This window comes from Xyrauchen texanus, chromosome 6 (assembly GCF_025860055.1).
Source record: "Xyrauchen texanus isolate HMW12.3.18 chromosome 6, RBS_HiC_50CHRs, whole genome shotgun sequence".
Lineage (NCBI taxonomy): Eukaryota > Metazoa > Chordata > Actinopteri > Cypriniformes > Catostomidae > Xyrauchen > Xyrauchen texanus.
This window is the reverse complement of record NC_068281.1, coordinates 6,415,562-6,432,202: the sequence shown is the minus strand read 5'-3', so window position 1 is coordinate 6,432,202 and position 16,641 is coordinate 6,415,562. Positions and strand designations below refer to the sequence as shown.

At 43.8% G+C, this 16,641-nt stretch overlaps 1 protein-coding gene across 1 annotated transcript; it reads right to left on the bottom strand.

Annotated features, from left to right (window-relative positions):
- Positions 1-1,515: 1,515 nt before the first annotated feature.
- On the bottom strand, positions 1,516-16,478 carry LOC127645064 (uncharacterized). Its single transcript, XM_052128587.1, has 4 exons — positions 16,111-16,478; positions 4,954-7,998; positions 2,546-4,863; positions 1,516-1,550 (listed from the first exon to the last, which is right to left on the bottom strand). The coding sequence occupies exons 1-4, from the start codon at positions 16,476-16,478 to the stop codon at positions 1,516-1,518; spliced, it is 5,766 nt and encodes a 1,921-aa protein (XP_051984547.1).
- Positions 16,479-16,641: the final 163 nt, after the last annotated feature.

Here is a 16,641-nt window from a genome sequence, read left to right as displayed (position 1 = left end):
CCAGCAGAGCTGGAACTGAGTGGGCATGGAGTGGAGTTACTACACAATGCTCTTGTCGGAGTAGAAGGCCATTTCAGATGTCTCAGTCTGGCGAGATGTTTAAACAAATCGTTCACCCAAAATGTTTTTGTTCTGCTCAGTATTTTTATGTCAATCCAAACATATATGACTTTATTTTTTCCCTGTGGCACACAAAAGGAAAAATCCTCAGATTGCTTTTTGCCATATATTGAAAGTGAATGGTGACTCGAGGCTGTCGAGCTCCAAAAAGGACATAAAATATGATCACTTGGAGACAGCCAAGAGTCATCACTCACTTTCATTATAAAGTATAACAAAAACCCATAACAAAATAATAATAATAAAAATTAAAAAAAAAATTATATTCCACAGAATTGTGTTTGGAGCAATATTAGGGCGAGTAAACAATTACAGAATTAAAAATTTTGGGTGAACTATTCCTTTAAATATGTTCTGAATACATGTGAGTGTCTGCATACATGGCGATGACTTTGTATGTTTGTGTGTCAACTTATGTGTTTGTGGTTTTATGAATGTATGTTTATGCACAGACGTGTGAGAATAATAAGGACCAGTGTTTTGAAAGTTTTAGCATGTCAGCGAATTAATGTAAAACTTTAGATGGGTGTGTATAATATATATATATATATATATATATATATATATATACACACACACATGATCAGCCACAGGTCAGTGCCACCTACCTATCGTGCCGCCAAAACAGCACCAACCCGCATCTCAGAATAGCATTCTGAGCCACTATACATACAGAGCCGTTATCTGATTTACCGTAGACTTTGTCAGTTCTAACCAGTCTGGCAATTCTCTGTTGACCTCTCTTATCGACAAGACATTTACATCCACAGAGCTGCCGCACACTGACTGTTTTGTTTTTAGCACCATTCGGTGTCAATTCTAGAGACTGTTGTGTGTGAAAATCCCAGGAGATCAGCAGTTACAGAAATACTCAAACCAGCCCATCTGGCACAAAAAATCATGTCATGATCCAAATCACTGAGATTTTTTCCCCAATGCTGATGGCTGATTTAAACATCAAGTGAAGCTCCTGACCCGTATATGGATGATTATATGCACTGCACTGCTGCCACACGATTGGCTAATTAGGTAATCGCATGGATGATTGTTGGGGCCAGATGGGCTGGTTTGAGTATTTATATAACTTCTGATCTCCTGGTACCTTCACACACAACAGGCTCTAGAATTTACTCAGAATGGTGTAAAAACAAAAAACATCCAGTGAGGGGCAGTTCTGCAGAAGGATTGTGATGTGGGCTGGCATTGTATTGGTGGTACAAGGGGGACCTACACAGAATTAGGCAGGAGGTTTTAATGTTGTGGCTGATCATTGTATTTTGTATGTGTGTGATGTCTGAGGGTGTTTAAATAGCATATGAGGATGAAGGCATTTAGCAGACAGCCAGGTCACAGTGCTGGAGGCTGGCCCTTAGTTGGATGACCTGTAGGGTTCAGCTACGACCTCTCCACCTGGCTGGGCTCCTGTGACTCTGACAATGCAAACAGACCAGAAATATGACATGAAATAACAAACAATTTGTCCATTAATTAAAATAAGAGCACAAACCTGCCTTAAATATATTTATTTTGTGAAAAAATACATACATATTTGAATGAGATGCAATGATTGATTGAGGCTTGTGAATGTAACTTTGGAGCAGGACACCATCTGGTGGCCATACAGCATAAACTCTTGATCAGCAAACACTCCACTATCAAAATTATCTTTGGACCCAGTTTAAAAAAATCTTTGGACCCAGAGGATTTTACTTTTACAGTTTAGGGTCTTAAAATCATTGAAACACTTCAAATTAGTCTAGTCTAGTCTAAGTTTTCTGTGACCGAGAGAAGGGTGAAAATTTCACTCAACTTCATTAGACTTTAAATGATGTACTTGTTTCTTGTTTGGTAAAGGTTAAAATCCATTACTATATTTAATTTTTGTTTAGGTTTCAGTTTTAAGTTTACAAAGAAAAGATTATTTGTTGCACCGTGTTGACAATTTCAAGATCTAAGCTATCAGTGGTAAATACACTCAAAACTTTGCAATGGACATTGATAGATAGTTACAGCAAGAACTATCAATAAAACAAAATGCTCTACACTTTGATCTCTGTTATAAACATTTCAAAGCACTGAAAATTAGATTAAATTGGAGAGCAAAATAAAAATGATTTATGGGTCGAATTTGGCCTGCGTGATACTATTTGGGGAGCCTTATTACCAATGCAATCCTATAATGACTGTTACAGTTCAGTTCAGCAAGTGAGCAAATTGTTTAATGGCCTGAATCAATTTTAAAGGCACTTCATGTATTTAGCATTTATATTAGCATGAAAGCTTAACGGCATGTTAATCTGAACTGCACATTTCATTTTAAAGCTAAGGAATAAGCTAAAGTGGGACTTTCTGAAATGCTATACTGCACAGATTTTGATATCACATGCAATCTCCTATCCACAAATGTTGCTGTAAAATTTCATACCTTTTTGGGTTGCCTGGTCATCCTTTGTTTCTTTAGGTTCACTGTTGATTGCAGGAAGGGCGCCACACTGTTTATCATCTTCTTTTGTGATGTTTGAAAGTTCCTGTGGGCCAGGAAGGGGGCATTCTTCCTCCCTCCCAAACTCTCCCCACCTCCCAAACCCCTGCAGTCCATCCCATGAGTCTGAGCTACGGAGGCTTAGGCGTCTCATTCGTGAGACAGTGTCCACCTCCCTCATGCGAGCAAGTCTCTCCTCTGAACCATGCCCAGGTGGGGCTGTAAAAAGAGCCTCTATTCTTTGAGAAAGTCCACGGCTCCGTCTCTCAACCCCTAAACCCTGACCATCATCTGGAATTGGACTCTGTTCCTTACCAATGTCTTCATTTGCAGCATCTTCTTTATGCTTTGCATTTTCAGTGCTAGAAGCTGAACTGCTATGATCTTCACTGAGACCCTGTTGGGGTGTTTTCTGTTTTGTGTCCAAAACCTCCCCTTTGTCACCAATATTCTGGCTATTACCATCTAACTCCCAGTCAGAATCATCTGCACCATGTCTGTCTATCCCGCACCCACGCCAACCCCCCAGACCTCGTTTTTCACTACCTCCTTCCTGTCTATCATTGTCTAAACCCCACCTCTCCCCACCAACAACCCATCTTTCAGCATCAAGTGACCGCCTCTCTCTGGACCAAAATCCACCATGACCCAAACTTTCCCCTTCCCACCCACCTTTCTCCCAATCCAACCCCAGAGACAATCTACGATTGGGGTAAGGCAGTACAGATAGCGGAAGGTGCTCTGGTGGAAATTCTGGTCGTAGCTCTGGATCTATACCTGAATGAGTCCAAATTGCAGCCTTATTGGACCTCAAAATCACATTTGGTTCTATCGTTGTCCCTGTGGTTTTATTACTCTCTTGCTCTGTTTCTTCAATCACTAGGTTTTCATGCTCACATGTCTCTTTCTCTGTTTGTGTCTCTTCCTTAGAAGGGTCTTCTTCTCTTACGTCCTCCCTCTCTTTAGTTTGCTGGCTTTCAGGTGTCTCAGTTTGCCCCGTTTCTTTCTCTGTTGCTGCTGAGTGTTTCTGCTCAGCAGTGGCCGGATCGTCATTAGCGCCTACAATTTTGTTTGTTTCATTCTCAACTGACCCGCTGCCAGGAATATCTGTATCAGCCATAACTTTGTTTGACTCGTGGTTGTCTGCTGAACCCTCTCCTGTAATCAGAGTAGCAATATGCTTCTCAGCTAATGATAGTTGCATCTGCCAGTCAGCAGGTACCTCTGGGTTAGCCTCTAAACCTGCTTTGTCTCCACCAGGCTTGCCAGTTGCAAGGCTACCCAGCACACCCCTATTACTAAGGAATCTGTTTGTGTGGCTGGTTACCCTTCTAAAGCCTGAGTTTCTTTCCTCCCTGAATAAGGAGATTGGCTCCTGTCTCAACTCCAGTGCTGATGAACAACATGGCTGCTCAGAATCTATAGGAGGTCTACCATTTACGGGCACATGCTGAGGTGTTTCGACGCTCATGGCACTTCCTGGTTTGGATTTGATAGAAGCTCGACTGACAGCCCCAGATTCACGAGCCATTTGGAGATTTTGACAGATGTGCTCATAATCTGGGGGGCTGGTTAGTGTGGAGGCATCTTGCATGGGCTGTCTCTCTGCCCATGGGACCTCGACTGGCATTGAAGAGGTGGAGGAGGTTTGTGCAATCAAATTTTCATCTCTTTGGGTCTCCTTGGGGGGTGGGACATCCAGTTTAACTGATCTGCAAGCTTTACGTTGTGTTATCTGGGACATGACTGTTTTGTAGTCTCTGAACCCTGCATCTGGAGGGGGAGGAGCAGGACAAATCTCCTCTCTCAGCTGTTTGCTGAAGCTCACACTCTTCCCAGTTGATGGTCTGGAAAAGGCACTCTTCACCTCCCGGTAATCTGGATCACTTCCAGGCACCAAGCTGGGCCGAAGAGCGGATGCCGGAATTACAAGTGGATCTGAAGATAGCCTTGATTTGATACGGTCAGGGATTTGTATGGAGGAACGGATGGGAAGGTTAGGGAGGTTATTGCTGGCAGTGCTGAGCTCCATGATATCTTTGTAAGCCTCATTAAGATCCTCAATGCACTGGTCCACACTAGGACGTTTACCTGCTTGGTCTTGCACCTCCTTATTGATGGTCTCGAGTTCTTCAATGGCATCCCAAGGTCGTCGGCTCACCGGCTTCAGCAAGACCTGACCAAAGGCCTCTGGGTTTGGGCCTGTGGCTAAGTTTACCTCTTCAGTCATATCTGAGGGTGGGGACTGAGTTGGGGGCTGTGTTGGTGGGGGTGGTGGAGGTTGGGATGGAGGCTGCGTTGGAGGTGGGGGTGGAGGGTGTGGTGGGGGATGTAATGGAGGTCTGTGAGATCCTGTGCTCTTGGAGAAGGTACCTGTCCGTGAAAAAGCGCTGTTGCTGGATGGTTTTAGGCTTTTCTGGCCCTTCATGGGATACCCATAAGGGGTGCTGGGGTCAGAAGCTCCTGGAGCTGCTGGAGTTGGAGGAACTGATGCAGCTGATGGGGCAGATGGAGCCGATGGAACTGTTGCAGCCCCAAGGTCCCCTGGGGCAGCTGCTGGAGCCACTATTGTACTCTCAGAAGGAGCTGCTACCTCTTGGGCGGCAGGAGCATCTTGTGCTTCTGTGTTGGCAGGACCTTGAATTGCATTGCTCTTTGTGGGCTCAGGGCTTGTTTGGGTCTCCTGATCACGGTACTGGTCTCCTGGCCAAGCTCCAGAATATCGGCGGAGCTCATCGTGTGGATTCGGCTTAATGATTCTGGAGCGTGAGCTCCTTCTTCGATGAGCTCTCCTTGTGGCAATGCTACTAGACCCACTGCCAAGCGTGAGTGCTTGTAGCTCCAAGTCAGTGGAGGTGGTGGATGTGCTTTTGAGGCTTTGGTTTGGCAGAGAGCAGAGAGTGTTGCTGTTCTCACTAGAGGAGCTTGGTGGTGGTGGAGGAGGAATTGGGGGAGAGTCTGGTTCTTTTTCTTCATTGTTATTTTGATCTCTAGATTTTGCACTGGACTGTGAAAGTGGCACAGACACAAGGCAGAAGATAGTCTCACTGAGTTTCTTTTTCACACTTTTTTTCTCAGGTTCCTGCACTGGTTCTGTCTTTACATTTGAAACACTCTCTGAGGAACCTTTATCAATGGATTTGTCAGCTTTTCCAGACTTGTCAGTGATCTTCTCAGCTTTCATCTGGTCAGTGCTGCTGTCTGCTTTTGTTTGCTTGTCAGCCTTACTGAACTTGTCAGTAAATTTATCAGGTTTACTCTGTTTTTCTAACATTTTATCTGCTTTAAGCTGCTTTTCTAGAATTCTATCAATCTTTAAATGCTTTTCTATAAGTCTTTCAGCTTTACTTTGCTTGTCTGAAATCCTGTCTGCTTTTATGGGCTTTTCAGCTATTTTCTCTACCTTGATTTCAAGCTTTATTTGTTTGTCAGTATATCTATCAGCCTTGATTTGATCTGGGATTCTGTCCACTTGTGGCTGATCAGTTAATCTTTCCACCTTTATTTGTTTGTCTGTAAACCTGTCTGGCTTTACTTGATCAGTAGGCTTGTCCATTTTGATTGGTTCTGTAATTCGATCTGGTTTGACATGTTCTTTTACTTTGACTTGGTCTGTTCTTATCTGATCAGTACCTCTCTCCACTTTCACCTGCTCTGTTAATCTCTCAACCATGACTTGGTCAGGGATTCTGTCTACTCTAGTCAGCTGGTCTGTTTTAATGATTGGTTGTAGGGGTCTGGTCTGAAAGGCTGCGGGGTACTTGGGACAGCTCTGGTCAGGTGCTACAGTGTCACTGCATTTGTTCATCCCCTTCTGCCAGTGGTTAGCGTTCTCCTGTTCAGTGAGAGCAGGTTTGTTAGTGTCCGTGCTAAGACTCTGTCCCTGTGAAGAGAGGAAGGCACTATCATGTGTGGATTGTCCTAAAGTTGCAGCGCAGGGAAGCTCTTTGTTGACGTGTCGAATCTTGTCTGCGTCTGTGAGTGAGTTTCCACAGGGCCCCCCTGAGACGTGCCTGACACGCGGGTCATCAAATGGGAAATACTGCACGAGTGCTGGACGGCTTGGTAGGATAGGCCCTGGATGCACAGGCCTTCTCGGAACTACGGCCATGCTTCGGTCCTCACGCCGTTCTGACCATGACAATCCTGAAGTCCTGGAAAACCACTGGCCCATCTCTGCACTTACAGGCTCACGCTTCCATCGTACAAGTGCAGAGTCTGCGCGGTAGTTCTGTCCACTCCTGGGTGGCAGGAATCTCCTGTAGGAGGGGGGTTGGATGTAACCAGGGGGCTCCATGCCAGTCAGTTCATGGTAAAACAGATCTGCCCTATATGCTTCTGGTCTAAGAAGCTCTGCACTTTGGGAGTAACAAATTGACCTGTCTCGAAGCAGTTCTGAGCTCTGAGAGTAACAAAGTGATCGGTCCCTTAACAGGTCGGCACTATGTGAGTGGGTGAAAAAACGGTCCCTCAGTAATTCTGCGCTTTGTGAATGACTGATAAATCTGTCTCTTAGTGGTTCAGCACTTTGAGAGTGGCTCATCGAGCGGTCTCTCAGTGGCTCTGCACTCTGTGAAAAACAAATGGATCGATCTCGTAGAGGCTCAGCACTCTGAGAGTAACAGCCAGACCTGTCTCGGACTGGTTCAAAATTCTGAGAGAAGCACGCTGAGCGTTCTCTGGGTTTCGACACTGGTTCAGAGGACAGAGTTTCCCAGCTCCCCCTGTTTTGCTGGTGAGTCTCATAAGACGGAGGTTTGATGGGGCGGCTGAACCTTGGCTTTGGTACAATTGCAACAGGACCGTGACTTTGTGTCTGACCACTCCATCGCTCCCCTGCTGGCCAATCACTGTGGAATCGACCATATGGAGCTGAGCTGTTGCTTCTTAGTGAGGGCGGCTGACTTGGGGCACCACTTTGAGGCAGTTTTCCATAGTGTTGATCCTCAGGGGAAAGGACTCGAGGGAGTGACTGGGACTTGGCGCGCACTGTGGCAGAAACGTTGCCCTCTGCTGGCCGCAGACGGTGTTGCTGCTCCTGAGACCAGTGTTCAGCCTCTCCATCTGACAGCTGCCGGCCCAAGCCCACTGCAGGGCGCCACTCCTCTGTGCCCAGGCTCTGGCATTTCCTCTCCCCTGTCACACGTAGAGTTTCTGGGCCTGAGTCTATTGGTTCCCGTATCCATGGCGCTTCCTCCCACCGTGCCAGTGGCCTCTCTGCTCTCAGCTCCTCAACAGCTAGCACTGGGCCTCGCCACAATCCTCCAGACAATCTGAGCTCCCTGGGATCAGCATAGTCTAATAAAGCACTGAAGTCCTGTCCCCTCCTTCTCCAGAATGAAAGATCTCGCTCATCTGCATGCTCAGAGAATGTCAGGCTGGGAGCATCATAGAACCTAGCAACAGAGACAAATAGAGATCATTAATAAAACCATTTGTTGAATAAAAAAAAATGCAATTCGTTACCAAGACCTCAATTTCCAGTTGTACTTCTCAAGTGTTTCCTAAAATGTAGAGATTTCAAAAATGAAAGTGGTGCTGTTTCAGCTGTCAAAAAACACTGACCTTAAATTGTAACTTTAAAAACATAAATTAGAGTTTTATTGCTTAAAATTAACTTTTTGCAAATATACAAATTTTAATTTTAAATTCTGGGACACTTGCTGGGAATATGGGGAAACATAATGATGACCTCTGCCTCTTACTCACTGTGTTCAATAATAAGAATGTCCCTCCCCTAATACCACATACTTCTGATTAGTGATGGCTAGGAGATGGATTTGGCCATGTGGGACAATGTGGGTTGCCAAAGTTTTCATATAGTAGATTGTTGACTACAAGATAAGTAGTTTAAGCATTTTGGTAGTAAAATAGCCATCATTTTAAAACCACATCTGCAAATAAAATCCTTGACTTTATAAATTTAATGTTGTTGTTTTTCTTCTGCTGACCAAAGGTTGTGAGAACTTGGCAAAATTATGGTTTTACCATAATGACAAATAAAACACATTTGTTGATGAAAAAAGGTTTGTGTTCTGTACACTACATGTGTATTCACTGCCACTTTGTACATACAAAATACACCTCGGGGAAGCTATAGATGTGATTACATTCACATGGCCGATCCCTTTCAGGTTACACTACACTGATGTTGCCAAAAGGTCTGAATTTTTGAAAAGCACGTACACAGCGGAATAGATTTGGCTACAAAATGCAAGAAAGAGGAAGTCTGTCATAATAAGTTTGTTTGACAAACTAAGAGCCAGATCAACCAGTCAGGTTTTCCTAATAGAAAATTGTGTTTAAATCAAAATTAGACTTTTTGTCCATGTCTGTTAGATTTGTGGTCTGTTAAATTAAAAATGTATTATATTTTAAACAAACAATGTTGAAGTCTCTGTGGTCACAGATCTCTGTTCTCCCATTGTGATCATTTCTGTTAAGAATTGTGGAATAGTTTTGCCATTTTAGTTTAGGTTACAGAGGCAGCTTTAACTAAGGAAAAAACAACATGGTTAAGATGGAAAAAATTTCAGTTTAGACAACTCCTTCAGAATTTTCACAATAGTGTGAATACGGAAGCATGAAATGTATTTTTCCACTTAACTCTTTAACTGAACAGTATTATTGAATAAATGAAGACTTAACACTCTTGTTGGATGCATAAAATAAAAATAGCATGATTTTAGTGTGTCTGACGGAGTTGACACAAATTACAGAAAGATGTACGTTATGAAGTGAATAAATGTGAATTTTCAGAAAGAAAAAAAAGTAAAAAAAAAAAACCCTGTTCCCTTACATGGTTTGTTAGTGGTGATCTTTGTCTACAAATATATCCATTTCAAATTAACGTAGTATTAAAAAATAAAAACTAGGATTTTAAACCTGTGTTGTCCCTTATCTCAAGAATCAGTGAGCTATTGTACTACACTTCAAAGTTGACAAAAATAAATTATTTAAAACTTACAGACTCTCTCTTCACGGAAATCTGATATAAAATATTTATAACTCGTTCTGCATTCAGGTGCGTATTCAAATTTCTGTCCAATTAAGTACTCTCTAAATTGATGATGTCTGGCTAATACAAACTGCCACTGACTGGCATTAATAAGTTCTTGATTCATTGATGTGATGGAAAATAAAAGCAACTGCCTATTTACAAAAGGTGCAGGAGTGATGAGCCGTTTGATATATCTTGCCCCAACTTCAATATGAAACATGTCAACACAGAAAAGAAAACTGCAATTGTCAAGCAATTTCATGGGTTCTTTAAAAAAACACTCACTCCATTCAAATCAACTTCACACACTTGAAAGCAATACACATGTTCTTGAACATAGCATGTGAAATTTCACCCACCCAAAACACTTATTACAGAATATTTATGAAATACAGTTCAATGGTGGAACGCTGAATTAGCCATTTACTATGTGAATCCAAATAAAGCGAATATTCAACAGCACTCTCTTTCTGAAAAGACAGTTAGCCTTTATTAGTGTCTTACAGATTAGTTCTGAAACAAAACTAAACTAAAGTGCTTTGCAGCCTGTAAATGGGACGTTGAATGTTTTGATTGCTTTATTAAAGGATCTGGATCTTTTTAACCTCTACGCTTTTCAGTGCCGGCCTTGCCTATTAATCAACATATGCTGCTGCATAGGGCCCCTGTGGCCTGCAAGATAGTTGATTAGTTGCGTGGTCCACATTAGTCCACATTTTCCCTTATCAATCTATGTACACTAAGTGAAGACAGACAGTGCATGTCATTTGAAAGTAATTTCTTTTAAATAAAAATTATCTGAAAATGATCAAAATTCATGTGATATGAGCGTGAAGCAATCATCTGTGTTCAACTGCTTTTGGGTCCTTGAATAACGTACGTCAGGTCCATAACATTTACATTTATGCATTTGGCAGACGCTTTTATCCAAAGCGACTTACAGTGCACTTATTACAGGGACAATCCCCCCAGAGCAACCTGGAGTTAAGTGCCTTGCTCAAGGACACAATGGTGGTGGCCGTGGGGTTAGAACCTGCAACCTTCTGATTAACAGCCCTGTGCTTTAGCCACTACGCCACCACCACATCGACACAATGGATTTGAAATAAAACGAACAACATGTGCTTTAACTGCAGACTTTCAGCTTTAATTTGAGGGTATTTACATCCAAATCATGTGAACAGTGTAGGAATTACAACAGTTTGTATATGTGCCTCCCACTTTTTAAGGGACCAAAAGTAATGGGACAGATTAACAATCATAAATCAAACTTTCACTTTTTAATACTTGGTTGCAAATCCTTTGCAGTCAATTACAGCCTGAAGTCTGGAACGCATAGACATCACCAGACGCTGGGTTTCATCCCTGTTGATGCTCTGCCAGGCCTCTACTGCAACTGTCTTCAGTTCCTGCTTGTTCTTGGGGCATTTTCCCTTCAGTTTTGTCTTCAGCAAGTGAAATGCATGCTCAATCGGATTCGGGTCAGGTGATTGACTTGGCCATTGCATAACATTCCACTTCTTTCCCTTAAAAAACTCTTTGGTTGCTTTCGCAGTATGCTTCAGGTCATTGTCCATCTGTACTGTGAAGCGCCGTCCAATGAGTTCTGAAGCATTTGGCTGAATAGGAGCAGATAATATTGCCCGAAACACTTCAGAATTCATCCTGCTGCTTTTGTCAGCAGTCACATCATCAATAAATACAAGAGAACCAGTTCCATTGGCAGCCACACATGCCCACGTCATGACACTACCACCATCATGCTTCACTGATGAGGTGGTATGCTTTGGCTCATGAGCAGTTCCTTTCCTTCTCCATACTCTTCTCTTCCCATCACTCTGGTACAAGTTGATCTTTGTCTCATCTGTCCATAGGATGTTGTTCCAGAACTGTGAAGGCTTTTTTAGATGTTGTTTGGCAAACTCTAATCTGGCCTTTCTGTTTTTGAGGCTCACCAATGGTTTACATCTTGTGCTGAACCCTCTGTAGTCACTCTGGTGAAGTCTTCTCTTGATTGTTGACTTTGACACACATACACCTCCTGGTGTCAGAGATCAGTCACGTATTCTTGCTCAGGAATAGCCAGAGAGTAGATTCGCCCCTTGGGGATGGATTCTCAGGGAATCAGATCGATGGCACAATCCCATGCTCGATTGGCAGCCTTGACGGGGTTGAATACATCTGAATATTGAGAGTAGCATGAAGGAATGGATACCGACAAGTTGTCTATGGGGCTTTCAATGGAGGTTGAATTCATCGGGATGGTGTCGGGCAAGTTGGCGATGGGCGATACGGGGTGTTCAAAACTCATGGACGAGCACAGGCAACCCCATTTCAAAATCTTACCCGATTTCCAGTCAATGTTAGGTTGATGTCGTATAAGCCATGGACGGCCAAGGATAATATCAGTCTGGCTATTCTCAAGTACAAAAGGTTCAAACAGTTCATGGTGGGTGTCTTCAATACAGAGTAGAATAGGTTTAATTCGAGACGTGACATACCCATGATTAATGGTTTCACCCGTCACTGCATGGATGGCGTATGGCTTGGAGGTGGCGGATTGTTGAAGTTGGAGTTTCTGACAGAGCTGCCCGGAGATGAAGTCTCCTGCTGACCCGGAATCCACAATGGCTGTAGCAGAGACATGGAAGCGTGTAGATTTCAGAATCACAGATATAGATTAGCGGAGCTGATACAGAGGCGGGCGTGCAGACAGAACTCACAAGCATTCTAGGAGGTGGGTGTAGGGCATGAGCGAAGAAAATGTCCTCCCATTCCACAATATAGACACAGTTTTAACTCTCGACGGCGAGAGCGTTCAGCTTAGGACAGTCGATAGTTATCCACCTGCATCTTCTCGACAGTGACTTGGAGGGTCATTTATCGAGGTACTGAGGTGGTGAAAAGGTGGGTTGCTGGGCTTCGCGATAGCAGCCTTGAGATCTTTGGTGCACACGGAGAGCTTGCTGTATGAATTTCTCGACCCCCAGGCTATCATCATAAATCGCAAGTTGAAGGCGAGTGCAGGATTCAAACCACGTCGGTAGATGGAAACAGAGCTTTTCGTTCCACCCACTGGCGTGGCTAGAGTCGCGGAATTCCAGTGAATATTCAGCAACTGACTTCTTGCCTTGGTGTAATTGCAATAGCTTGTCACTGATGGATGAATCATCTACTGGGCCCGAAAACTTCTTTGAAATGGTTTATAAATTCTTGTACAGAGGAAGTAGCGGTAGATTCCTGCAGCCACAAAGTTTCAGCCCATCTTAATGCAGCTCCTGATAACTGTTGAATAATAAAAGCAACCCTCGACTTTTCAGTGGGGTATAACTGGATTTGTTGTTCTAGAAGCGGCGAACACTGTAACAGGAAACCGTTGCAATCCTCCGCCCGGCCGGAGAATGGCGCTGGGCGGGAAGTTGGATTGGCGAAGCAAACCAGAGAAGGAGCGGGGTTCTACGGAAGTGCTGGAAGCTGGCTGACTGGGATTAACAGCGGCGGCTGTCGGTTGTGCAGGGTTATCAATATTACAAACAGATTCCATCGGCTGTTCTTCTTCCCTTTTTTGGCCAAGCCTTCTGTCAGGGTAGAGACCAGGAGATCGGAGGTAAGTGATTCAAATATAGTTTTATTCAAGTATAGAAGGTGAAAGGTAAGTATCAGGTGACTTTTCAGGTGCTGGTTTAGTGAAGATAGTTAGTTGCACGGAGAACAACTGGAAATCCAAATGACTTGGATAGTAGAACATTCACTCTGTATCAGTTAGTTAACTCCTTCTCTTTTCTAGGAGCAATCGGGCGGTTTGATCAGATCTCAGACAAGGGTTCAGGAATCGGATAAGTGATCTGGAGATGGCAGAACAACAGTGCATAGGGTTAGTATGAATCAGGTAAGAAAGCGGAATACTCAGGTTTTCAGGATCGACGGAGATATCAGGACTCAGGGAGAAATGGTCTGTTCCTGTTGGAGGCTTGACAAAGACTGGATACAAGGTGAGTGTTTTTATGAGTTGGCTGATGAGGTGATAAGTGATGACCAGGTGTTTGTGATTTAGAATTCTGGGGAGAGTGATCTTTGAGTGGTGGACTGCAATGAACTTGACTGATCTCTGACATTACCCCCTCCAGAGTCACGCCAGCTGACCTAGTACCTTGACGTCGTGGGGGTCTACCTCGGGGTCGTGGAGCAGGCCTTTCAGGATGAAGTTCGGTGGAATTCTGTGAGTAACATGGGGTCGAGGATGTCCTTCGAGGTACCCAACACCTCTCTTCTGGGCCATAGTCTTCCCAGTCTACCAGATATTCGAGTAGACCCCTCTGACGTCGGGAGTCAGGATTTCTCTAACAGTATAGATGGGGTCGGCTTCAATGGGAGGTACTGGGGGTTGTCATCGTGCACTAGGTCTGTGGAGGGAACAGGAACAAGTGGATGATGGGGTTTCAAGAGTGAGGCGTGGAATGAGGGGTGGATGCGATATTGGGCTGGTAAGCGGAGCTGGTAGGTGACTGGGTTAAGTTGTCTTACAGCGGGAATGGACCAATGTATCTCGGACTTAGTTTACGACAAGGGAGTCTTAGACGGATGTCTCTGGTCGAAAGCCAGACCAGTTGCCCAGGCTGATATTCGGGAGTGTTACTGCGGTGAATGTCTGCGAAGTGTTGTTGACGGTTCAAGGCTTGTTGGAGATGATGATGAGTTTGGTTCCATACCCTCTCACTGTTTTGGAACCAAGTGTTAACTCTTGAGGGACTTCAGATGACTCACCGGACCATGGAAACAATGGTGGTTGATAACCCAGTACACATTGAAATGGTGTTAGATTACGTGGAGGTTTGTCGAAGGAGTTTTGAGCATACTCTGCCCATCACGAGATATCGGCTCCAGAGATGTTGATTCGAATGGCAGAAAGTACTGAAGGAAGCGACTGACATCTTGTATTTTTCAGCTCCGCTTGACCATTTGCTTGTGGGTGGTACCCTGATGTTAAACTCACTGTAACATTCATTAGTGCAAAGAAGGCTCGCCACACCTTGGAGATAAATTGTGGCCCTCTGTCTGACACAATATCCTCCGGGATGCCAAAATTCGGAAGGCGTGTTCCATCAATAGCTCTGCAGTCCCGAAGGCTGTGGGTAAGTTCTTGAGGGAATTAATTTGCAGGCTTTGGAAAAACGATCAATAGTTACCAGGATACATGTATTCTCGTCTGAGGGAGGAAGGTCAGTGACGAGTCGACTCCAATGTGCGACCAAGGTCGATTCTTGGGACTGGCAGAGGCATGAGTTTTCCAGTGGGTAAGTGACGAGGGTTCTTGTTCATGGCACAGAGAATGCATCCTTGGATGAAAGTCTTGATATCCTGTAACATGTTGGACCACCAGTATCGAGTTTAAAGAGTGGAATAGGTCTTATTAACTCCAGGATGACCTGTGCCGACAGACGAGTGTGCGGAGGAGATTAGAGAGGTACGAAATTCTTCGGGTACGTATATTCTCCGTGCAACGAACTATCTTCACTAAACCAGCACCTGAAAAGTCACCTGATACTTACCTTTCACCTTCTATACTTGAATAAAACTATATTTGAATCACTTACCTCCGATCTCCTGGTCTCTACCCTGACACCTGGAGAGTGTTCTTGATCTGGCCAACTGTTGTCAGTGCGTTTCCATCACACTGAATTGAGTAATTTTTAACTAAACTAAAGCTGTACTGAAAGCCTGAAAGAAATATTTTTCTTAAAAATTCGGTAAACTGTGATGTTGCACCTCAGATGATTATACACAACTATAAACATCAATGCTAGCAATCAGAGTTTTCAATTACAAATAATAACGACAAATGAGACATACAAAAACAAAATGCTTTACTGAAGACATATGCCTCTTTTCCATTGACAGGGTGGCGTTACCATTGCACCAAAAGCATAAAAATGCTGAATTAAAGGGGTAGTTCACACAAAGTAAATTAAAATTTTTTTATCATTTATTTAGAAATCACTCACCATTACACTCACCCTCATGCCATCCCAAATTTCATCCCATTTGTGCCTCTATTGTGTTACTCTTTAATTTAGTTGAAAACCCTATGGTATAATTGGCTGTTTAATACAGGTGTAGATTTAAAGAGAGGCGTAGATTTGGTTTAGGTGGTTGTGATTGGGGGGACACATTCCCCTGTTGTTTTTAATGTTCATATTAAACTTACAACCACTGGTCTATTGACAGGTTCCAATGTGAAAAAGTAACATATTTAGTGTGGCAACATGCCCCACTATCATAGTAAAAGGTTAACATATATTTCATTGACTGTATCTTTATGCCTTGCCAAAAATGGTGAATAAACCAACCATGAGAAATAATCAACAAGGTCCGGTCTCTCCTATTTCTTTAAAATAAATGCCACTTGGTTTGATATTTTGTAATATACTGCAACGTCTTTCATACGTTTACATGCTTGCCTTAAGTGTTTAAATATTTTTGAGGGTCAATGTTTCAAACAAACACTTACCCACTGTCTGTAGCAAGAGAGTCTCCCAGAGGCTGCAGGTCACCCAGGAACGCAACAGGAACCTCCAACCTCCTCTGAATTCTGTCGTGGCCCTCGTTAATGTTGTTGTTGTTTTCGGGGTAGGCTTTCATTGGTGCCGGTCTGTACACCCCAGTGCTTGCTTCCGTTCTTCCGTCCGCTCCCCCCTCCATTGTCCCAAATCCGTTCAAAGCACCTCCACCACCACCACCAGGAGGCCGGTTCTCTATGTTGTCACGGCGACATTCGTTGTTTCGATTGTCATAAGGCGCAGAGGAAGAGGAGGTGGCGGGGCCACTTCTGGGCAGTTTGTATCCATGAGAGATCAGCAGGTCCTCCACACTGTACATGATGTGGGTGTGTGTCTATGGACAGAGTTGGAAAGGGAGCCCAAAGGCGCGTGTAAGTGTGTTTGTATGTGTGTGAGTGTGTGGCCTATGGGCAGTGCTGGTGCAGCAGGCAGGAACACAGCTGCTCAGCAAAGGCCATCACTGGAGAATAAGAGAGAGAGAG